Source organism: Crocodylus porosus, unplaced genomic scaffold (assembly GCF_001723895.1).
Source record: "Crocodylus porosus isolate Cpor-Errol unplaced genomic scaffold, CroPor_comp1, whole genome shotgun sequence".
Classification (NCBI taxonomy): Eukaryota; Metazoa; Chordata; order Crocodylia; family Crocodylidae; genus Crocodylus; species Crocodylus porosus.
Window position 1 is genome coordinate 689217 of NW_017728890.1, and position 22805 is coordinate 712021.

Sequence of the window (22805 nt, forward strand, 5' to 3'; positions counted from 1 at the left end):
GGGTCAGGGACCCAGCACTGTCCACAAGAGGTTAGTAGGGGGAAGATCTGTATCAATGCATGGGAGGATCAGACCCTGTGGGGGGGAAGGGACCCAGGACTGTCCACAAGGGGTTAATGGTGGGGGGCAGCAGAGCAGGGTGCTGAAGGGGTTAGTGCCCCCCTCCCGGGGGCGGGGCCTGCCCGGGCCGACCTGGTCCAGCTGGCTCTTGACCACCTCGAGCTGCGGCAGCGATAGCTCCGCCATGTTCACCTGCGCCATCTTGGGGGGGGCACGGCGCCGCTCTGGCCCGCGGCCGCCCAGCTCGATGGTCAGCTCCGCCCCTCCCGTCGCGCTCCACTCTATGGTTAGCTCTGGGAGGAGCGGCGACGACGGCCGCGTTTCCTTCCGGCCGCTATTGGTATGCGAGGGGGTGGGACTTATTTCTCAACTTCCGCCCTCCTTTCCCTCGCTTCTGGGGGGTGGAACTTATTTTCCAACTTCCGGCCGCCATTGTTGGGGGGGGGCGTGATGCCCCCCCACCTCCTCCCTCCCCCACTCTTGGGCGGAGAAGCGCAAAGAAAGCCCGGGAGGGTCAGGCTTTAAGAGGAACGTTTGCATATGCAAATAAAGGGTGCACGTGGGATATATTTACCTATGCAAATTAACGGGTGCACATGGGTGTAGCTGCATATGCAAATGGATGCGCATGGGGTGTAATTGCATATAAAAATTAAGGGGCACACGTGGGGCATAGATTTAGAGACCATGAGGGTAGGAATGATTACTCACTTCCCTGGACCTGCTGGCAACGCTCCTACCAGTGGAGCCCAGGATGCCCTTAGCCTTCTTGGCAACAAGGGCACGCTGCTGGCTCATTTTCAGCTTCACCCCCAGGTCCTTTTCTGCAGAGCTGCTGCCCAGCCAGTCAGCCCCCACCTGTACCCGTGCATGGGACTGCTCCGTCCTAAGTGCAGGACTTTGCACTTGTCCTTGTTGAACCTCATGGGATTTCTTTTGGCCCAATCCTCCAATTTGTCGAGGTCTCTCTGAATCCTGGCCCAGCCCTCCAGCCTATCTACTACTCCCCCTAGCTTGGTGCCAGCTGCAGACCTACTGAGGGTGCACTCTGTGCCATCTTCCAGACTGTTGATGAAGATATTGAACAAAACTGGCCTCAGTAGGGCAGTCCACTTGGCACCAGCTAGCAGCTAGCTGTTGAGCCACGGATTATTAACCTGAACCCGACAACTCCAGTCAGTTTTCTCTCCCTCTTATAGTCCAATCATTCAACTCATACTTCATTAGCTTGGTAGCAAGAATGGTGTGGGAAATGGCATCAAAAGCCTGCCGAAACAAACCTCAAAAGTCTTGCTATAGAAGGGGGAAGGGTCTATATCTGCTCCCTAGGCCCAAGACAGAGCAAACATCCATGGCCCCTGCTCCCCTCAGAAGGTCTGGACCTGGAGGTTTAGTCCCAAAGTGGAGAATAGGTATATGGAAATAGAAACAGTTTGGGCTTGATAGCCGGAGGCATTATTTTACAGTGAGGGTTGCCAGGCTCTGGAATAGGCTCCCAAGGGAGGTGGTGTTCTCCCCTACCTTGGGGGTCTTCAAGAGGAGGTCAGACAGATATCTGCCAGTGGTGGGGAAGGAGAAGAGCATTTCTTTAGGCCTGTTAACAGCCAGGTGCTCTAGTGCCATTATTGTGGCAGTGGGTTGTGCAGAGCTGGACTGACTCTTTATCAAGTTTGACAGCAGGGTGGGGTCTATATCCTTTGCCTTCACTGCTGCAGCCTCCCAGCATTCAGGCTATGGCTCAGGGAATGACACAGCAGGGCCCTGGGCAGGAGGAGCTATCCAAATCCCTGCACTGGTTGTAAAGAGGCCTGGGATATCAACAAGCACTAGAGGGTGCAAAGGGAATCAGGAAGCAATGCAGCCTCAGCAGGTTGGATTTGCCAGGGGCTGTCAGGTTTGAAGCAGGGCTGAGCTGTACCATACAGACTAGCTGCAGAAAAACTGATTCAGAGAGGCACAGTGACAGCTCACTGGCAGATGACAAAACCCCGGATCACACGAGCCCTGCTCCAACCAGTCAAGCTATGCTTAGTTATAAATAGGGAGCCCCTGGCTGCCCTCACTTAGTGTGAGCCCAGCACTCATAGAAGGCTCAGGGCTGGTATAAAATTGGCCTGGGACCACCCCCTTAGCTGACATTACTGCTAAGCTTCAAATAGGTAGTTGAACTCGATGTGACCTCCTGAGGTTCCTCCCAACCCACATCTTGTACAATTCAAGGACACTGAGGGGTGACAGCTATTAGTGCTCTGCCTCAGGCCTGGACTCAAATCCAGTGCAAGAGCAGCAGCAGTGAACCAAGCATCCACACTTGTATCCTATGAGCAGTGACTGCAGCATCCTAGAGCCATGCACTTCCCCCTCCCACCACCCACCCTCCAAAGAAAGGGCAAGCACATTTTAGATTAGCATATCTGAACTTGTCGGTCAAGGGGCTGCTGCAAGCACCCACCCCAGCATTGTGGGGGCTGAAGGTCAGGAGCAAGGGGTGCTAACCTAACAGATCCTGGCATGAAGGAAGTTGAGAACCACTGCTTTCGACCAATGCAGCTGCCTAGGCAGGAGGCCTGCTGACAGTGGCACCCACAGCCAGGGCCCCAGCCTGCCCAGAAGAGATGGGCAGTGGCAGTGCCAAGTTCTTATTTAGGTGAAACCTCAAGGCAGAGAAGTCAGGCAGTGCCAGGTGAGGAATGAACGCCAACTGCCCTTGTGAATTGAGGCCTAAGAAATCCATGTGGGCCAAGCGAGACTCTACAGCTTTATTTCAAATGGTACAAAGTGCAACATACACCCGATGGTGACATAAGAAAACTGGGGTTTTTAATTAAAATAAGTTAAAATTTTGGGAAGGCAGATTCCAGGGTCAGGATCCCCACAAATCAGCCCTTGTGCAAAAGCTGCAGGGCTAAAAGTCCCCTCCCTAGGCTCCAGCTGGGACCTTCCCCTAGGATCAGCTGAGGCCAAGATCAGCTGCAGAGTTCAAGGCACTTTAGGCACAAGGCAGGTTTGGCTTCAAGGTGGTTTTACAGTCAACTGCTTTGTGGAAGAACATAGGGCTGAGGCACTGAGCTGGGCACCCCCAGGGAGCCACTCGTGGCTCCTCAGTGCAGAGACACAGGGAGGCCATAGGCCACGGGGGCGGCACCGATGAGGTACTTGAGGCGTGGCGCTTGGCGGGCCTGAATGACATGGTGCAGGAGGGGGGCACCTGGCCCTGCCCGCAGCCAGCTCTGGAGCAGCGCCTCCGTGTAGCGGTCAATGTCGCGGTCAGTGACATCCCAGAGGTTGCCCAGGACTAGGGGACTAGGGGAGGGAAAAGCCAGGGGGTTAGTTCATGGCAGGGGCTGGAGCTCTGCAACTGGCTGACAGCCATGGAGCTCGAGAGCCTCAGGTTTGGGTTTGCCCTGGTGGAGGCATGCACTGGGGCAGGTCCTTTACAAGGAGGGTGCTCGGCTCACAGCCCTGTTAGCTAAGCAAGAGGCAAGCAGATCTCATGCTTCAGGACCAGGCCTCTGCAGGGACCAGGAAGGAGGCCCTCAGTTTCACAGGCAGTTGCCTCAGAAGGGGTTTGGCCCCCACTGCAGGGTCCAGCAGCCATAGGAACCCCACCATCCCCATGGCCCATACAGTGCTGGGCATGAACTCACCACCCGGCCATGATGTACTTGAGGACAATGCCAGACCCTTCGAGGCTGCCACGTACAGCCAGGGCGACACTGCTGCATCCAAAGAGCAGGGTCACAGCCGCACAGTCCAGCTTCAAGATGGAGTGGCCGTCCAGGAAGCGGGCACCTGCCCCGTGCCCAGCATAGCTACAGAAGAACAATGGGTGTGGTGGTGAGCTAGGCAGCAGGGAGTGGGCTGATTTCTGATGGCGCTCAGCTCCAGCATCTCACTGTATACCTCAGAGCAGCTCAAGAAAGCAACAGGCTCCTGGTCTGGCTGGAAACCAGCTCTGCCACTGCAGAGGGCTCTACCAGTAGCACAGATGCTATCATGGCAGACATGCAGGCCTGGCCAAGGGACTGTCCCACAGTACTAAGACATGGGGTCTGGGCTGCTTCCCTGCACCCTCCTTGGAATTGGAACAGGGCAGGAGTGCAGCAGCCCAAGCCTGGGACACTTACATGTACAGATCATGCTCCATGAGTGCCGCCTGCATCTGCTCCCGGCTTGGAACAGTGCCTGTCACCCCTGTCCAGCCAGCCTCACTACAAGAGATGACAGGGACTCAGAGCCAAGGTCACAGGGCACTCACCTAGTGTGTCCAGCAGTGCTGGCAGGGACCAGGGCAGTGTGCTATGCCCAGCTGGGTAGGTGGGTGGGCGACAGGTGTGCACCCACCTCTCAAACCATGCACGGAAGCGCTCCTCTGTCCCAGGCAGGTTGCTGTGGGGGTTGAGGACATAGAAGGCGCTGCTGGGATCCACCCCACGGGTCAGCACTGAGCCCGCCTGGTCCTGATGTGGGGAAAAAGATGGTCCTGTTGGTTCCACCATGGGGTGCCAAGTCCCTCAAAGCCGCTGATAAGGGGTGGGACTGAGGAGGCCCTCCCCATCTAGACAGGTGCTGAGCAGGCTAGTCTCCAAGGGGAGGCCTGGGTGCTCAGCACAGCCAGCCTGGCTGGGTTCATCCCCACAGGGACCATCCCCTGCCCCCCACCCCCTGCCTGCCACACCCCTTGGTCCAGCTTGATCCCCCAGCTCTGCTCAAGGGGGCTTCTGGCCTTGCATGAAGATCAGATGGGCCATCTGCTTCACAAGAACAGCTCAACTAGAGCCAAGCTCAGCACCTGGGTGCCATGTCTCAGCCCCCAGCACCTCCCCGCCCCTGAACACACCTGGCTGCGGAGCGAGTAGCTAAGTAGGAAGCGCAGGGAGGGCAAGCGGGTGACAGGCAGGGCCTGCAGGCAGGGCATGTTCTCCCAGGGCAGCTTCTGCAGATGCTATGGGGAGAAGAGCCATCATTAGCCTCAGAACTGGAGGCTGCAGGTGGGCAAGGCCTGAAGGCTCAGAAAGCTACCACTTACCTTATCCAGCACGAGCAGCAAGGAGCTGCCAGCTTGCTTGCCACAGGCCCCCCGTTCCTCCACCGCCACCTGCAGCAGGGCCTGGGCAGCAGCTGGCTGGGCTGGGCACAGTCCCAGTGCCAGGCGCTGCACATCAGGGGGGGCCAGGAGGTGGGCGCCATTCAGTACTACCTGGGGGAAAAGAGGGAATCTAGTGAGCCAGCATCCTCTGTGCTGGGGCCAGTGGGGGGAGGTCCGCTAACCTCCTTCCTCTCTTGGAGTCACGCTTCCATTAAAGCCCAACAAGCCCCTCCCACCAACCACAGGCTCCACCCACTGCAGGGAGTCCTGCCTACTGCTCCAGCTGAGCCCAAGGCCTGGCTGCCTTGGGGCTTCTCCAGCCTCACCTTGAGCAGAGCTGGGTCTGGGTCCTCCAAGCCACACTCACGGAGGCGCTTGTGTAACTCCAATGCTGCCTTGGTAGCAACTGGATCTGGGCCAGCTGGTAGCAGGGCCCCCTTCCAGCAGCCCAGCACCTGCTTCTCCAGGGTCTCTGTCAGGCTCTGGAAGAGGCAGGAGGGGGAGTGGAAGGTCACCAGCTCCAGCCCTGGGGGTGGGGCAGAGACCTTGGTACCACCTACCTTCATCCTGCGGTCCAGCTCTGAGCGGCCCAGCCACCAGTCCCGCTTGTCCGTGCAGTTGTTGAATTCCTTCTGCTGGGCCTGGATGGCATCAAACTCCTCCAGCACCGAGCTCAGGGGCACCTGCAAGACAAGCCACCTGTGACCCCTGCCCTGCCTCCAGCCCACCAAGCTGCCCCATCTGCCCCCACCCAGTCACCTTGCTGCCTGCGGTCGGTATCCGGATAGTTACGGGGGCACCACCCCTCTCCAGCCGCGTCAACAGCAGTGTGTCCCCCACGGCACTGGGCTGGACACTCCCCAGGGCCAGGATGCACACAGTCACACCTGGTAGACAAAGCAGAGGGGTTGTAGGTACTCAGTGAAGGGCCCCACAGCTGTCATGCAGCACATGGGCTGCAAGAGCGAGTGTGGGAAGGGCCCTCCGTCCACAGAGGAGCGACATGCAGGCTCCCCATGCCCAGAGGACAGGGCTCAGACACCCACCCCCATATGGCTCCGATTAACCAGGGCCTCCTGCCTGGCCAGTCCCACTCAACCCTGGGGCTGCCCGCAGGTTATTGTTACTACATACAACTCCACACCCCACCACACTAGAGGCTGGGTCTAGCTGGAAAAAGTAGCCCCCCTTTCCTCCTTCATAGTTTCATAGTTTCTAGGGTCGGAAGGGACCCGAGCAGATCATCAAGTCCGACCCCCTACCATGGCAGGAAAAAGAGTACTGGGGTCAAACGACCTTGGCAAGGTGTTCATCCAGCCTCCCCTTAAAGACCCCCAGGCCCTTACCACTAGGGATTTGACACAGCTGCTCCTGGAAGGCCTCCATCTCCTGCTGTCCTAGCCCAGCTGAACTGAACTGGAAGAGGTGCTGGAGCTGAGCAAGGCGCTGGCTCTGGGGATCAGCAGGCACCCCATGCAGGCTGAGCTCCTCCAGCTGCTCTGCCATGTCTCGTGACTTCTTGGCTTTGCTGGGAGGAGGGGTGACAGTGCTAGGATGTATAGCTCAAGGCCCAGTCAGGCACAGAAAGACAGAGGTAGCATCAGGCTGGCAGCTAACTGGCAGGGACCTTCCCACCCACATGCTCCAGTGGCTCCCAAAGGGTTTTTGCCCGGCACTGGGGTCACTAGAGGACCCAAAGGATGCTCTGCCAGGCAGTCAGGTTGCTGGGAGGGTGGCTGGGGAATGCTGTGCCAAGGCTGGGGTTAGGTGAGGAGGATCTTACTGGATTCTCCTGTGAATACTGCTCAGCATCTGGTGGCGGGTGGTGATGGCGACCGACTCTGAGACCAAGCAGGCAGTGGCAAGCGGGTCCCGGCTGCCCCTGCACAGTGCCAGGAGGCGGCAGAGCTGGCAGTACAGGGCACTCGGGGGGCAGTGGCTGATGGAAGTGAGGGCAGCCATCAGGGATTCACACACCAAGTCCAGGGAAGGAAGTCCTGCAGGCAGAGGGAGAGCCCAGGGGGCCTCTTTTAGAGGGAGGAAAGATTCGCCCAGGGCTTTGTCTGCCTGGAGGGGCATGGGGACCAGGTGGGAAGTAGGAACACAAGTTACTGGGGGGGTTGGGGGGAGGGGGGGAGGAGAGTGTGGAAAAAGCAAGGACATGAGCAACACAAGTGTCTGATCCAAGACCAGCCCTGCTACAGGGCCACACAGTAAAAAAAAAAAAAAAAAAGAGGGATAGACCCAGCCCAGAACCAAGCCCTATCTGAACTGGACAGGAGTCTCTAGAGCCCAAAAATAAGTCTTGTGGGGATCCCTGGGTCTGTGCCCAGGGTGGGGTTTGATGGACCTACCCAGAAGGGATGCTGGGGGGCAAGGAACAGGGATCCATCTCTTACCTATGGCAGCTGACAGGGCAGAGGGAGGTTGCAAGCTGAGGACATCCCCGCTTCCTCTCCTGCCAGCAGCTGGGAAGGACTCCCATGGACTGGCACTGGCGTCTCTCCGCAGCACCTCACGCTCACCTGGTGCCCAAGTCACACCCTTCTTTATGTCTGCGGGGACAGGCTGTGTATACACATCGTGCCCCTCCCCAGGATCCCAGGCTCCGACTTGCAGCAGGGGCTACCCAAATCCTGAATGAGAGGGGAGTGCCTGTGCCTAGCCCTGGTACCACCTCCCTGGCCATAACCCCTCAAAGCCTCCCTGAGCTACAAGCCCTAAAGGCAACATAGGCAGCTCTAGGGCACAGGGTTTGGTCCAACACCTCCAGAGCCCCCTTTTGGGGCTGCGCCCACAGCCCAGCCGGAGCCTTGTCCACAGCAGCACAGCCTCCATTGATGGAGGCCACCCTGTCCCCATACCCTCTGCTCTCCCCCAGCCTACCTGGAGCTGGGCCCTCTTCGTCCGAGCCCCGCAGCACCTCAAAGCTGAGCTCCAGCTCCTCTTCCAGTGTTTCCTCCTCTGCGATGGCTCTCAGGAGCTCCCCGTCCTCCTCCTGCTCCCTGCTGGGGGCTCTCAGCACAGTTCTGCCCCTCAGAGCCTTCTTTGTGCCTGCTCTGCCTCGCTGCGGTCTGGCCATGCTGCCCTGGGAGACGTTATCCGAGGAGCTGGCCTGGGATCCCTTCCTCTCTGCCGTGGCCTTCTTGCTGCTGCCAGAGGGCTGTGTCACCTTGCTGCTGGCCACTGAACGCACCCTCCTGGGTGCCGGCCCTTTGTCCTCTGGTTGCAGAGCTGCTGGAGGATCATCCAGGTCACTGTCATCACTGAAGGTTACCTGGGAAGAGAATGCAACAGCAGTCAACTGCAGGGACCTGGTTTCTTGTTCCCTCAAAACAGGGAGGAGGGGGGACAGAGGCCATCCTAGCACCTCCAACTGGCCAGAGCTGCAATGCTGGTGGGGAGACTGACCCAGCCCTGTGACAGCACTGCAGGGCGGGAGATGTCCTCTGCAGGCAGGCACCAGATGGCTACATTCTTCACCCCTGACCCCTGTGCTGCTGTGTGTGGGCGTCTGCTCACATCCAGCTATGCCTGTGGCCAGTGCTAACACATGGTTGCAGTCCCACTTTCCCCACTGGAAGCTAGACAGGACCTGGTGCCTGGACCAGGGGAACTTGAGGCAGGAAGGGACAAAAGGAGACATGACCTAGGGGTTGGTCAGTCCAGCCTCTCTCCCAGGAGCAGCCCAAGAGCCAGCTGTGCTAGGCCTGGCCAGCAGGAGGTACCCTCAGTACCAAGCACAGCACCCACCCGCTCACCTTCAGGCGTGACTTGACTCTCCTGGAGGCCTTAGGAGCCTTGGCCAGCTGGGCCTTGGCCCCTGGCGGGGAGGCCTCATTAAACACAGCGAAAGGAGCCTGGGGTTGGGGGGCTTGCTTGGGACCCTGTGAGCGGGCCATGGGGGGTGGGCAGGACTTCTGGACCGGGGTGGCTGGCTCCAGCACAGGTTTGAGCACGATGCGAGGTACGTCAGTGTCCGAGTCCCCCAGAGTGAAGACATCCAAGTCCACTGGGGGCAGGGCCTTGGCTCCCAGGCCCCGCTTCACTCTGGGTTTCATGCTAGCAATAGCCACTGGCTGCTTCTTACTCCTGCTCTTGGGGGGCTGGGGCTCTTTGGCTTTGGGGGCTTTGGCTGCCACAGTTCCCTTGGTCCCAGCAGGTGGTACAGAGGGCTTCCAGGCCCAGGTGCTGGAGAAGACGTTGGCTGTGCAGCCATCATGTGCAGCGGCCAGGGTGTAGATGGTGGCCACGGCTTTTGTAAGCAGCAGGCTTGCAGCATGGCACTCAAGGCCAGGCAGATGTGGTGGCCGGGAGGACAGAAAAGCCAAGCCAGCCTCCACCAGCTCCCACAGCTGCTTCTGCGGCTGGTGGCCCCTCAGGCTGTGAGCAGCCAAAGCAGCGTAGACACGGCCCATCACGTCATCCAGGAGCCCCAAGTTGGGCTGGGTCCCCAGCACAGCTTTCTTGCCCCAGGACACAGCCCGTATGGCACCAGAGAAGCGCACGGTCGCTGGGGCGCAGCGCTCTAGTGCAGCCTGCAGTAGGCCAAGGCCTTCTGTCACGTTCCCCAGTGCCAGCTCGCCTTGGGCAAAGGTGACAAGCCAGCGGAGGCCAACCACCATGAGGGCCACATCAGAGCAGAGGGGGCAGGAACAGGCAGGTGTATGGGTCAAGAAACGCAGGCGCCGTTTCCGTTTGGGCTTCAGTTCTGGGGATGTGGTGAGGGTAGCTTGCTTCTGCTCTGTTCCCACCGTGGCCACAAACTCCAAGTTGGGCCCCTTCAGGAAGGCTTCGTCCTCTGCTGCAGACTCTGCGCTGGGGCTGCGGTGCTGCCTGCCCTGGCATCTCCCTTTTGTCAGCTGGATCTTAACCTTGTCTTTGTGCTTCTCCTCCGTCTCAAAGGCTGGAGGGAGGTGGGGAAGGGGATAGAGGCAGGTTAGTCCAGGGCCTCCTGCCTGCCACAAAAAGCACCTCAAGCTAGGCCCCGCTTTGTGGCTATGCTGGAGATTAGGCTCTCTGTCCTGGGGCACATGTGCTCCCCAGAAACCACCCCTCCCATCAACTTGGGGAGGACTTAGACCCCTGACCCTGAAGCAGGACAGCAAGGCCCCCCCCCAGCTCAGGTTAACCCTGCCTGCCAAGGGGCAGTCAGTGATTCCAGGAGGAAATCACTCAGGTGATGGCAAGTCATGCCTTCCTCTCAGATGTGCTTCCCAACCCCATGGCCCTGGGACACTGGGAAGCTCACAATGATTTACTCAGCAGAGCTCTAGTAAAAAGGAGCCCCAACAGCAGTAGAAGCAAGACACGAGCCCTGAGAGAGAAGGGCCAAGAGACAGGGCTGGTCGTTCCTGGTGCAATGAAGCCTCTGCTCAAAGGGCAGGACAAGGGAGACCTGCAGTGGGGGCTCACCTGTGCCAGATTCCAGCAGGAACAGGGCCTGTTGCAGGTCCGACTGGCAGAGCTCCATGTCGCTGCGCTGCAGCTCCAGGTCACTCTTCTGGACCAGGAAGCCAGCGCACCTAGGAATGCACATGGATGTCATGGGATCCAAGCAGCTAGTATAGAGCTGCAAAGCCCCAGCCTCTTTCCCAAGAAGCACCAGAGATGCAGCAAGCGAAGAAGTCTGAGCAGCCTGCGCCAGTTCTACTCTCCTCCTTCCCAGGCCAGCTAGAAAAGGACCAAGGTATGGCCAACATGCCGGGAGGCCTCCTCTGCCAGTAGTTGCTCACTTGAGCCTCCCCTCCCGCCAGGGTTGCATCCAGCCCAGCCGAGACCCAGCACGTGAGCTTCCCCCCGGGAAGTGGCTGTAGGGAAGGCCTGGAAGGCAAGTTGAACCCTCCCAGAGTCAGGAGGTGCCCAGGCCGCAGCAACCTATGCTGAGTGTGCAACAGCATGGGCAGGAGCCCCTGGACAGAGGACACCCAGCCTCAGCAGGAGGGGGATGATGCCAAGGGACTCAAGCGTGCTATACATGCCGGGCCGGCTTCAAAACGCCCAAGGCGCCTTGAACACAAGGTGCACGGCTGAGCTGCCAGCCACGCATGCACAAAGCATGAGGTGGTTGGGCATTCTCCCAACTTGGGAGACAAAGCAGCTCCCCACCCCCCCGCCAGGATCCTCACCACCGAAGGGCCTGGAGTTTCATGGAGAGCTTGAGAGCTTCCATGCAGAAAGCCTTGGCTTCGCATATTGTCTCCACCGTGCCCAGAAGGGCGATCAGCTTCTCCGAGCAGGCCAGCATGTCTGCCAGCACCTGCCACTTCTGCAGCAGGTTCTCCCCTGTGAGGGAGGGAGAAGCAGGTGAATGTCACCCCACCACAAGCCAAGAAGCCTGCAGGGGTGGCCCCAGGAGTGGATCCTTGCACTGCCCCAGGCATCAATGCCTGCTCCCTAGAGCTCCTGGCAGTTAGACTGCAGCCCCATGGGCAGCTGTTTTCATCATCTGTTGTCACTCCTCGGTCACCAGCAAGCAGATCCTCCAGTGCTGGAGTGGCCTGCTCCAATCCCTCACCTCAGCCTTTGACTTCAAGAGTCTACAGAGCACCGATCACAGAAACAGGACTGTTCCATGGGGATCTGGGGGACCCTCTTCATTGCATGGAGGATACCAGCCCTCTTGGGCTCCAAGGCCCACCCAGTTATTAGATGCCATTACCACTCTCCAGACCTGAAACCAGACCCCCTCTTCCCCCCGCAGCATGCTCTCTGCCCATGGTGTCTGACCCTAGGGTGCACCAGGAGCAGCGGGACGACCAGAGGAGACCCGATGCGGAAGGCACAGAGCACTAAAGGGCTGTGAAGCACTTTGCACTCAGCTCACCATAATCTATGAATGGGGCATCTGTACCCGCTGTGGGGGAGGACAGCACATCGCTGCCAAGCAGGAGGAGAATGATGCTTCGGAAGAGCTTGTGGGCATCAGCAAGAGCCGTCTCGGGGGTCTTCCACCCTGAGTGTGGGGAATGAGTGTCAGACAGCAGCAAGCACCTGTGGATCTCATGACATGGGAAGGACACCCAATGGGAGAGGTACCCTGTAGAACAGCCCCAGGACCCAGACAACAGCCCAGCAGTGTAGTTATAGAGGCCAACACAGACCTCATCTGGCTGGAAATCACCAGTCCTTTAGGGTCCATGTTCTCCAAGCCTTGGGGAACACCCCTGAGGCATTGCCACAAGTCCAAGCCATTGTGGGCAGCTGGTTGTAGCTGCCAGGCTGGGATAAAGCCAGAGGGAGGTGGCTGCAACTGCCCTGGCCCAAGCCACAGAATGCCTGCCGATGCATTTCATGCCTACAGCCCTTTCCCAGAGTCCAGGCTGGGGCCAGGCTTGCCTTGCCTTGCCGTGCACTTGCCTTCAGCCCAGATCTGTTGTCGGAGCTCCGTTGAGAGGCTGGTAGAAGGGAGGCCCAGGTAGACCGCCACCAGCTGGAGGATGTGGGCTCTGAGCAGGTACCAGACCTTGGCAGTTTTCTGCAGGGTGGGGCTCTGAAGCACCTTGAGCAACAGAGCAAGGCCCTCTTCGATCTGGAGGACAAGTAGAGAAGGACTGAGGCTTGCTGTGGGGGGCAGAGGGGGGTAAATAAAGCAGCTCCCGAGGCAGGTGAAAAATGGTAAGGAGTGAGGTTAGCAAAGAGGCTGTCTTTTGCCTGGTCTCATATAAGGGAGGAGACTTCCTTTACAGAAGAGTTTGCTGCTCCAGGCAAGACCTGGTGACCAGGCTACAGAGTTTTAGAGTCAGGGACACCATGGTAATATCTGGAGTCCACACCAGAGCTTTTGCATTCCCCTCTCAGGAACCCCATTTCCCCCAGCAGGAAACATCATGGCCCCTAACGGAGAGCACAAGCCATCACATAGGGGTTCCAACCAAAACGCAGATAGATGGAGTGCTTTCATGCCAGCCCCTGGCTGGCCTCTCGCTCTGCAGAGTTACCTTGTGCTCCATGCAGCAGAGCTGGCTGCGCAGCATGGCACATGTCTGCTTCAGCAGCAGGCTGGACTCGCTGCTGCTGTCAGTGTTTTCCAAGCAGGACTCTGCTTCTTCCAAGAAGAGCTGGAAAAGCCAAAACTTCGGAGTGTCACACACATGCGCACATCCCCACCCCCTTTCAGAGACTGCCATGGGGCAGTGATCAATGTAGCTGGGCCTGGTTGTACTAGAACCTCAGGTCCCTGTCCCTATTCTTTCAAGTAGAGTTGACATGATGGTCCAGATGAGGTCCACTGCACATGTGGTAATGACCCTACTTAACAAGCTTTTTTCCCATCTGCTCTTTAGCTTAGTTGAGTCTGCTTTCCTCAGAACCCTGAGGAAGGATACCGTGACACCTAGAAGTCTGCCTATGTCTGGATCAACTGTACAGTTGGGTGCAATTAAAAAAAAAAAAAAGCCATCACCCACAGGACTTCTTGCCTCCCCCTTTAAGGAATGCTTCTCTTGTCCTATAGCTGCGCCATCGCTAGCCTAGTTCTTGCCTTGGCATCACTGGGACACCCCAGGTGGAAGAGGAGCTTGGTCACTTGACATAAAGCACTGGCAGTACCCAGCTGGTCCCCGAGGGCTCTGCAGAGTGTCCGAAGCAGCAGATAACACTCCATGGCCTGCAGGGGCTACAAGACATCAGGGAGCACACACACATTATTAAAGGTCCATCCCCCCACTTCAGAGGCAGTGCACCTCAATCCTTGCCCCCACCCCCAAATACCAGCTAACTGGTCTGCGGGAATGCAGCCGTTCCAGGCCCCAGTCTATAGAGGGGAGGAACATAGCAGTCAGGATCTATTCACAGCTCAGGACCTGGGGGCTGGGACCCATCCTGCCTTGGCCAGAGCAGTGCACAAGTGAGACAGGCTGGGCTGGCTCTTTTGAGGCACAGCCCAGAGGCAAAGAGCTGGTTGTTTTGAAAAGACATCTGAGAGCCAGGGCTGGTGAGAAGCCCTGCTGCACACGGACCCAATCTGCAGGCATATCCGACATGCTCACAGCTCCCTCCAGGCCAACCACTCTCCCCCAGTACCTTGGCCATCATCCTGTAGAGAGCAGCTGCAAGGTGCAGGGAGGCTGTGGTCTGCTCCACATTGCGCACTTGTGGGATGCCCTTCCTGGCCAGGAGCTTCTTCCAGAGGGCAAGGGCGTCATCCAGGCTCTTTGACTGGGCTAGAGATAACGAGCAGCAGTCACTCAGCTGCTACTGCCTAACGCCTCTGCCAGGGAGGGAGTAGATGGCAGCTAAACCCAGCCCAGGGGACTCTTTGGGGCAGGCAGTTCATTGACCTCTGAAGCCATGAACAGGTGGATTATGGGAGGGGTGGGTCCAGGCAAAGCCCAGTGAATTAAGCGAGGCCAGGCTGAGGTCCCCCAGCCACCCCACTCATAACTCACCCCACTAAGATCCTCCTCACTGGGGAGGGCAGAATGGACAGCTCTGCCCCATTGGGTGGTGGTAGAGCAGCACATGCCCCCAGTGACCCAGTCAGGGACATCCCTTCCTGGCCACAAAGCCAGCAACTCTGCCCATTCAGAGTTCCTGCAGTGCCTCAACATCCCTTCCCTGAGGGGCCTCACCAGCCTCGGCCGCCAGATTGAAGGTGATGCTGTTGTACAGGAACTTGTCGTCCTGGAGCTTGTCTTCATAGTTGAGGTCATTGGGTTCAAAGTCCTCCAGGTTCTTCTGGTCCTGGGTCCAGGCTCTCTGCTCCTTCTCAATGCTCTGCAGGCATGTGAAGAAGCCACAGCTGTTGTTACAGCATATTGATGGAGCAGAGCCAAGACAGACTCCTGCCAACACCCATCTGCTCCTTGGGCCAAGAAGGGGCTGAAACGGACCCCCAAGAAGGGCACCCCAAGGCACTGCAGAGACAGGGCAGACCTGCACATCCTGGGCACATCCCCTGGTGTACAAAGGGGAGCAGCCACCACAGCACCACCTGTCTCCTACCTGCTGCATCTTGGACTCCAGGCTGCAGATGTACAGCCAGAGCAGGGCTTGGGCTCGGTCATCCAGCAGCTGGTCCTGGCTCTCTGGGCTCTCAGGCATGTAGTCCAGCAGCTGCAGGGCCTCTCGAATAGCATCCAGGGCAGAGCTATGGGGAGAAGGACTGGCTGCCATGACGCACCCTGGGATCTCAGACTGCTCCGCAGAGGTGGTGGAAGAACTGGCTTGCTTAACCCTTCCCAGCCACAGGGCAGCAAGGAGAGGCAGATGCGGGAATGTATCTCCCATGCACCAACCCCTTCTAGCTACCAACATTGCCCACACTGAGTCCAGAGGGGCTGTTCAGGCCCCGTGGCAATAGTGTAGTCCTGCAAAATTCACAAGGAGGATGAATCTTTGCAAGGCTGAAACTAGAGACCAAACTGGAGCCCAGGGCACAGCTCCAGCCCTGGGGCAGCTCTCCCAGTGAAGAAAGCCAGTGGGATGGTTTCACGTGCCCTGCAGAACCCCCTGGGTGCTCTGGTTGGCATGACATGACCTGGCTGGTTACACAGCAGAGGCTGCAGTATCCCATCTTTCTCCCCTGGTGCCCAGCAGCACTCACCACTCAGTCTTCTCCGTGTAGTCATGGTAGCACAGCACCTGGGCCAGCTCTAGGAGGACCCCCGCACGCTCCTGCACCTTCCCACTCTCATCTGGGCACAGCTCCAGCAGGTCGCAGATGACATTGAAGCGCTCGTGCCCAGTGTTGGCCCGCACCGTCTTGTAAGCCCGCAGCTCCTCGGAAAGCAGGGCCACCAGAGACTCCGGGGCCAAGCTGTGCCCCTCCAAGGCATCCTTCAGAGTCCTGTGGCAAGGCAGATTTGGCAGTGGGACAGGAGCTATGGCTCACGTGCCACTTTCTACCCAGCAGCTCTTACAGCAAGTTACCCCTGAGGCATTTCCAGTGCTGACCCTTGGGCAGACAGCCAGGTCCATGCTGTGTGCAAGGGTAGGCAAGTCACAAGGTGCTGGAAGAAGCATCCCCATTTCAGATAGGGAGACAGACACAAAGGACACTGGCCACACAAGTCATGTGGCAGAACCAGAGAGAACCCAGGAAGCCAAAGCAGAGCTCTCCATGGGATTAGGTCTTTCAGTCCAACTTGCATCATAACCCAAGACACCCTCCCTGCTCCATTTCCTCCTGCAGCAGCTTCCCACCAGGGACACCAATGTTTTAAATAGGCCAAAGCTGATTCCCGAGAGTTCCCACAAGCCAGGTTTTGTCCTGCCTGCCCCCCAGCAGAGGAGCACCATCTCCACCTTGCTCCCACCCGCCTCCTTACTTCAGTCTCAGGTCTTCATCCCCCTTCTTGCTCGCATCCATCTTGACTCGGACCCAGAGAGACACTGGCTCTACCATGTGCTCCGTGACCCGGCCACGCAGTGCCCCCAGCCACAGTGCCACCACCTCAAGGCCCTTCTCAAACTGGCCCAGCTTCCGGTAGCTCTCCACCTGCAGCTTGAAGCACTTATCAGGCTGTGGAGAAGGGGAGAAAACATAGGAGCTGGCACCAAGGAGAATCACTTCGGCTCAGCGCCTGCAGAAAGAACTGGCCTGTGTCTGGAGTTTCCCCACCCGACAGAGCTGGGCTCCAGGTAGCAGCCACTGCCCTGACAGAAGAACAACAGGGACTCCATATCTGCTCCAGAAGAGAGCAGAGTGCCTCACCCCTACCACACCCAGGGCCCGAGCCAGTAACTTCAGGCTGCATCTCTCAGGTCAAGCCTAAGTTTCTGACCTGCTTGCCCCACTTCCTACCCCCCAAGCCTTCCCACTCACCCTCTCCGCGGGCATCTCTGGATAGGGGCAGGGCTCCATCGCCAGCCTCTGGCAAAAGAGCTCAACAACAGAGCAGGCCTCTGCATACAGCTTCTGGCTGTAGAAGCCATAGGCCAGCTTGAACACACATGATGCTGCCATGGAGAAGAACAGGGTTGTCAGCAGCTGCCTTGCATGGTCATCCCTCCCTTATCCCATCCCTGATGTGGGCCAGGCCTTCACCATCTTAGTTCTACGTGGCTCAGCACAAGAAAACTCATTTGCCCCACCTCTGTGCAGAAGAGACACAGAAGTAGCTGATGGGCTTTACAGCTTGGAAGAGCTGGTGCCAGCCATGATGGAGACACTATGGGGGACACAGCTTGAAGTGTGTTGATAAGGGGAGCCCGGCAAGGTTTGCTGGGGGTTGAATGACACTGGCATGGGATTGAATGGCTACTGGCACTAGGTGGAGGGGAGCACTGGCTGCAGGTATGGCCAGTGCCAGTAGCTTCCTCATGTGAGGGAAAGGAGGAGTCTAGGCAGGTGAGCATCCCTCCACACCCCTGGGCTGGAGACACCTGTGGGGCTGCAGGGCCCAGAAGAGAGCAGGCAGACACAGAGTAAAGGTTTTTTGGCCACACCAAAATCTTTGGTTGACTTTGCACTGTTTCGTGGTGGTGCCCAGCTGCTGGGAGGAGCTGCCACCTCTAGAGCTGGAGGCAGAAAAGGGCGCTCCCCTCACTTAAGGGCCACAGTCCCACCCCTCTTCCAAGGCCCCTCTCAAAAATCCCCTTGTCCTCTGGCCTGCAAGAGGCAGGGCATAGATGCTGCTTGCTCCTATGGAGAGCAATACTAGTCCCATCCTACCCAGGGGCATTTTTGAGGATCTCATCTCACTGTCTGGTCTCTGGACCCTGTTGCTGGCCAGAAGACAGGAATGGGAAGAGCTGGAGGGACTACGGGAGGTCAGGCAGCATGCAGTTGGATGTGAGAAAAGCCACATGAATGAGACCAGCAGTGGCAGGACTGACCTGTCACATCAAGGTACTCTGCCTGCTCCGGCTCAGGAAGCCCCTCAAACAGCTGTAGCATCCAGGTGACGACGTCTCGGCATGGCCCTGCCAGCTTCTCCAGGCCGGCTGCCTGCAGGAGGCACAATAAATACACTGAGCAGACAGAGTGGAGGCAAACAGGGTTAGAGCCCCTCAAGGAACACATAGCTCCATTCCCAGGACTCCATGGCTGATCCAGAAACAGGACCTGATCTGCCTGGTACCCGAGCTGGCTCTCTGGGTCTGCGTGTGTGAACCCAGGAGCAACTATGCCCAGGCTGGCTGACGAGCACCATGACCCATCCAGCCAGAATCCTGGGTGTTCAGGGCTGCCCAGGATTCCCACGGCTCTGGATTAGCACCAGAGATGACTGGTTCCCAGGAGAGCTCCCTCTTCCACTGGTACCTGGGAGCCCTGGAAGGCATCGTATGCCAGGCCGGCATAGAGCTGGAGGCAGTGGGACTGTAGTTGTTTCACGGGCTGCTGCTGCTTCGGGCTGTCAGGAGGCATCTGCTGAGGGAAAAGGAACGTGCTAAGTACTGTCACAGCCAAGGCCAGACCAGGGGCTGGCAGCCACAAAGGCCATGCTGAAGGGGCGTCCTGTCTGATCTACAGCACAGGGCTGATAGGTGGGTTATAGGGACCCCAACTTGTGCTGTCTCCTTTTCACCCCTGCCACCATCAGCAGAACCCCAGATCCAGCAGACATGCCTCCACTCCCCCACCACAGATAATGCCCCTGCACGTTCCCTTGTGCAGTGCCCACATGCAGCTGGATGCCAGATGCTCTTGTACCCCAAAACCTTAGTCACTCCCAGATGCTGCCCCCAGCCCAGCCAGCAGAGTCCTGTTGCCTCAGGCCAGGTCCTACGCCAGAGGCTGCACTCACACTCTCCAGCATCCGCCACAGGAGCTGAAAATAGCTCTTCACGAAGGCCGAGGCACCCAGAGCATCTTCCAGCCCAAAGGGCCTGTGCTCGCTCCTCCTCACATATCCGCTGAGGGAGGAGACCATGAACTGGCAGCTTTCCACCAGTGCCCGGAGCAAGGGGTCCTGGGCTTCAGAGGCAGCATTCAGAGCCATGGCAGCCTGGGACAGAAGGGACCCAGTCTGGCCCTCACCCACGGCCAGCACCCGGCTCAGCTCTACTCCAATACGCAGCAGGTCCAGTGCAGCACCAAATCCCTCCTTAGCACCCCTGAGTACGCTCAGGTGGACCTGAGCTTGCTTCAGGGCACCCTTGGCTTCTTGGAAGCAGCTGCTCCTGCAGAGGCGACGGCAGCGCTCCAGCGTGAGCTCCAAGAGGCACAGGGAGGACTGGAGGGGCCAGGGCTCCATTCTGCCTCTGGCCTCCAGCAGGACTGCGAGTGGGTGGCAAGCAAGCTGCTCACTGAGGTAGTGGGCATCCTCTGGGCTTAGCGGGGCTCTTTGAGCCTCAAACATCAGAGCGGCCGCCGCAGCCTGGCGCGCTGTCTGGGAGGTGAAGAAGGGTGGCTCCTGGGGCAGTAAGGGGGACTCGGCCTCTTCCAAGAGTGCCAGGAAGCACGTCGCCTGCAGACGCCCTGAGAGCACCGCCCTGGCATCCTCAAGACCCTGGCTGGACTTGGCAAGGGCGTCTGCCCCCTTCCACAGCACACTGAAGCTGCTCTTGGCAATAGCCTCAAAGTCTTCACTGGGTACTGCCAGACGCTGGCGCTGCCCAAGCTGGGTACGAAGGATCCCTGCGAACTTCAGGCAGGCAGCGTAGGGGCCCGAGGCAGCCACACTTTTCAGCAGGTGGTAGAGGATCTTCTCAAGATAGAGGGGAGCGCGCGGAGGGCAAGCCACAATGTAGCCCTGGCACGCCAGCTCCGCTAAGTCCAGAAGGCTCTGGAAGTGCGCCACGCAGCCCTGTGAGAGCCCCAGCCAGTGGATGCAAGCGCGCAGGACCTTGTCGCACACAATGCCCTGGCAGGAGGGCTGGCCCAAGCTGGCTAGGTCTTCCGGGGCAGAGGCCAGGCATTCCTGGAAGGAATTGAGATTATTAGAGCAAGTACACGCCCCTCCACCCCCCTGGGCTCTGAAACCCTCGTGTTGGAGGCTCCACAGCCCCCTCCTGGGGTAAGACTTGTGTAATTCCCACTGCGGTAGGGTCACCCAGGAGGTTCAAGGAAAGAGCTAGGAATGCTCCTCGCTCTCCCCCCAGACCTTGACTGCAGAACACCCCTGGTCCTTGGTGCCCCCACGCAGCCTCCTCCATGCCGGCACCCCCGGTCTCCGTGCGATGCATCTTCCGCCACTGCGCCATGCCTCCCCTGACCACCACTCACGCAGGGGGCGAGATGGCAGGAGGGCCGGGTACACGCGCGGCCCGCAGAAGGGCTGTCAGGGGCAGCCTCACCTTCAGCTCCGCCAACAGCGCCTCGGCCTCCTCCCGGCTGCCGACCTGCGCCAGTAAGTCTGCTCCTTTCAGGCGCTTCATCCTGCCCATGGCCTGGGGCAAAGCGGAGTCAGTCCCGGCACAGAACGGCATGACCTGCTCTCCGGCCCGTGCCCAGCAGGGACGCAGCCGCAGTCGGTCCCTCCTTCCAGGGCTCGCCACAGGATCAGAGCACCCGGCTCCCCAAGCAGACGCCCAGCCCCTCTCCCCACGGCCCTAAGCCCCCAGGCCCCGCTGAGCCAGGCTTCTTGACCCCTGACCCCCATCCCCGTGCCCTTTGACTCCGGCCTCCACAGTCCCCCAGGCGCTCTGACCCCCGACCTCCCAATCACAGCCCCTCTGAACCCTGATCCCCAGGCCCCGCAATCCCTCAGTCTCATCGATATTGACCCCTAACTGCCCATGCCCATGCCCATGCCCATGCCCATGCCCATGCCCATGCCCATGCCCATGCCCATGCCCATGCCCATGCCCATTGACCCTAGGCCCGCGGCCCGCACTCACCACCACTCAAACACACCGCCAGCCGCAGCCCGGCCCCGCGCCCGGTTCAAATCCAGGCCGCAGCCAATCAGCGCGCGCCTCCTCTTCCCCGCCCCTTCCACCGCCGCGCTGCATGCTGGGCACTGTAGTCCTGCTGCCACCGCGGAGGGGAGAGGGAAGGGAAGGACTGCGCACGCGCAGCTCCGCCGGCGCCCTCAGCCGTTGACTTCGGGCGGCGCGAGAGACAAGGGCGGTTTGGGAGCGCGCGTGCAAACCTGCGCGTGCCCCTAGCGTCCCGCGTGTGCAAACCGCTTGTGCAACGCTAGATGTGCTCCCAATCCTCGTGCGTGCAAACCTCTGTGTGCAATGCTTGGCATGTCCCTTTTCCCCCACATGTGGGAAGTGCTGTGTGCCCCATTCCCCTGCGTGTGCAAGCCTGTGTGCAAAACAGGGCATCTGTTGTGCAAACTGGGCCATATTCAAGGCACCTGCGTGTCCATGCCTGGGTGTGCAAAGCTTGGTTTGCACTGAGCCATCCCCAACATGCCTGCCCCCCCTCCCCCGCATGTAACAATAGGTGTGTATGCGTACATGCCTGTGCAACACATGCAAACCCTCTCAGGGCCCCACGCAAACTAGAGCGTGCCCAGCTGGGTGCGTGTGCAAGCCGTGCGGCACGGACCACGTGGGAAGCAACCTGGGTGGGCCCCAGGGGCCCTTCTGCTCGCTCCCTCTTTGCTCTAGTCTTCGTGGTTTCGGGGGCCGAGCTCTTGGCTGCGGGGGCTGTTTTGTCTGCTCCTTGGCCCCCCTCACTTGCCCTCAGTCTGGCTTCATTGGAGCAAAACCGTAGGAACAGGATGCCTTACACCAAGGGAAGAGATGGGAACGGGGAAAAACCTCACTGGACATTCGGGCACTTCCAGGCTGGTTTCGTTCACCCTCGTCAAGTCCGTGCCTGTGCTCAAGGCCTTTGGCACCAAGACAAGTGAGATGGCAAAATGCCGGCAACGAGCAGAGACACCGAACGGGCCCAGCAGAACCTGGCCCCGGCTGCTGGCAGGATTCAATCGCAGCACTTGATCCCCCTCCACTAAGCACCTGCTCTCGGCTTCACTGTATCAAGGGGAACCTCTTTTTATCGCAAAGATTTCCAACTCTCACTGCAGGCAGAAAATCTAGGAACCAGGATCCCAGCCTGACCCTGCGAGAGGCGCACACCCTAGGTTTTCAGCTGCCCCTCTGCTTTTTGGCATGCACCTGATGACTTGTTGAAGGCTCGGGGGCTCGGCCTCACCTGGAATCTGGCACTACTTGAGTCTTTATTAAAACTTCATAGGCTCCTGAGTCGGCCGCGTCCCTTGAAGCCAACAGCGAGAGCCGCGACCTGCCCCGTGCAGCCAGCTCTGTTGAAAGAAGCCATGTATTAAAGGCTCAGAATCAGACACGGCAACCCTGGGAGAAGGCTCCTGGTGCTGGGGTTGTTGCTATCCAGCCCTTAGATCCACAAAGTGGAAGGGGTCATGCACTACAAACTTGAGGGGAACTGAACGCATTGGCTATTTAGTGCCCAGGCCAAACATGGTGCGAACCTTAAACAGAAAGGTGTAGAGCAGCAGCAGGCAGGTGAATTTCTAGCCTTCCCCCTTAAGGTGCTGCTAGTACAGGGGGGTCCAGCCTGTGGCTCTGGAGCCATGTGCAGCTTTTCAGAAGTTAAGATGCATCTCCTGAAGCTGGTCACCATGTGATTGTGCAAAGATTCAAGGAGATGCATATTGACTTCTAAAGAGCTACATGTGGCTCTGGAGCTATAGGTTGGCCACCCCTGTGCTAGTAGCACAGCTAAGAGGGGCTTGTTGGTGCACAGCTATCAGATCCCAGTGCTGTGTGGCTTCACAGCTGCATCCCAAGTCTTGAGACACTCAATGTTTATTCTTCCAACTGTTGTGGGGAG

General features: G+C 58.7%; 2 protein-coding genes across 3 annotated transcripts in view; both read right to left on the minus strand.

Annotated features, from left to right (window-relative positions):
- Positions 1 to 298, minus strand: part of PFDN5 (prefoldin subunit 5) — a 2278-nt gene extending 1980 nt beyond the window's left edge. The window contains exon 1 of the mRNA XM_019555116.1: positions 193 to 298. Within this exon, the coding sequence (XP_019410661.1) occupies positions 193 to 261 (69 nt within the window). The 5' untranslated portion in view covers positions 262 to 298. The remainder of the gene's footprint in view (positions 1 to 192) is intronic.
- Positions 299 to 2806: 2508 nt separating this feature from the next.
- ESPL1 (extra spindle pole bodies like 1, separase) lies at positions 2807 to 20929 on the minus strand. Of its 2 annotated transcripts, none has more exons than XM_019554935.1 (31): positions 20876 to 20929; positions 20333 to 20425; positions 18841 to 19956; positions 18357 to 18461; positions 17930 to 18041; positions 16917 to 17050; positions 16420 to 16613; positions 15696 to 15938; positions 15095 to 15239; positions 14722 to 14866; positions 14174 to 14313; positions 13632 to 13766; positions 13090 to 13209; positions 12509 to 12680; positions 11976 to 12104; positions 11278 to 11434; positions 10565 to 10674; positions 8911 to 10055; positions 8036 to 8426; positions 7549 to 7674; positions 6933 to 7146; positions 6496 to 6677; positions 5909 to 6036; positions 5710 to 5832; positions 5476 to 5631; positions 5090 to 5260; positions 4901 to 5005; positions 4405 to 4520; positions 4188 to 4271; positions 3708 to 3872; positions 2807 to 3363 (listed from the first exon to the last, which is right to left on the minus strand). In XM_019554935.1, exons 2-31 carry the CDS (start codon positions 20420 to 20422, stop codon positions 3162 to 3164), a joined length of 6555 nt encoding a protein of 2184 aa, XP_019410480.1. In that variant the 5' UTR covers positions 20423 to 20425; positions 20876 to 20929; the 3' UTR covers positions 2807 to 3161. The 2 variants fall into 2 exon arrangements, with proteins under 2 accessions (XP_019410480.1, XP_019410470.1); XM_019554925.1 differs by having other exon boundaries at positions 7549 to 7704.
- Between the last annotated feature and the right edge of the window lie 1876 nt (positions 20930 to 22805).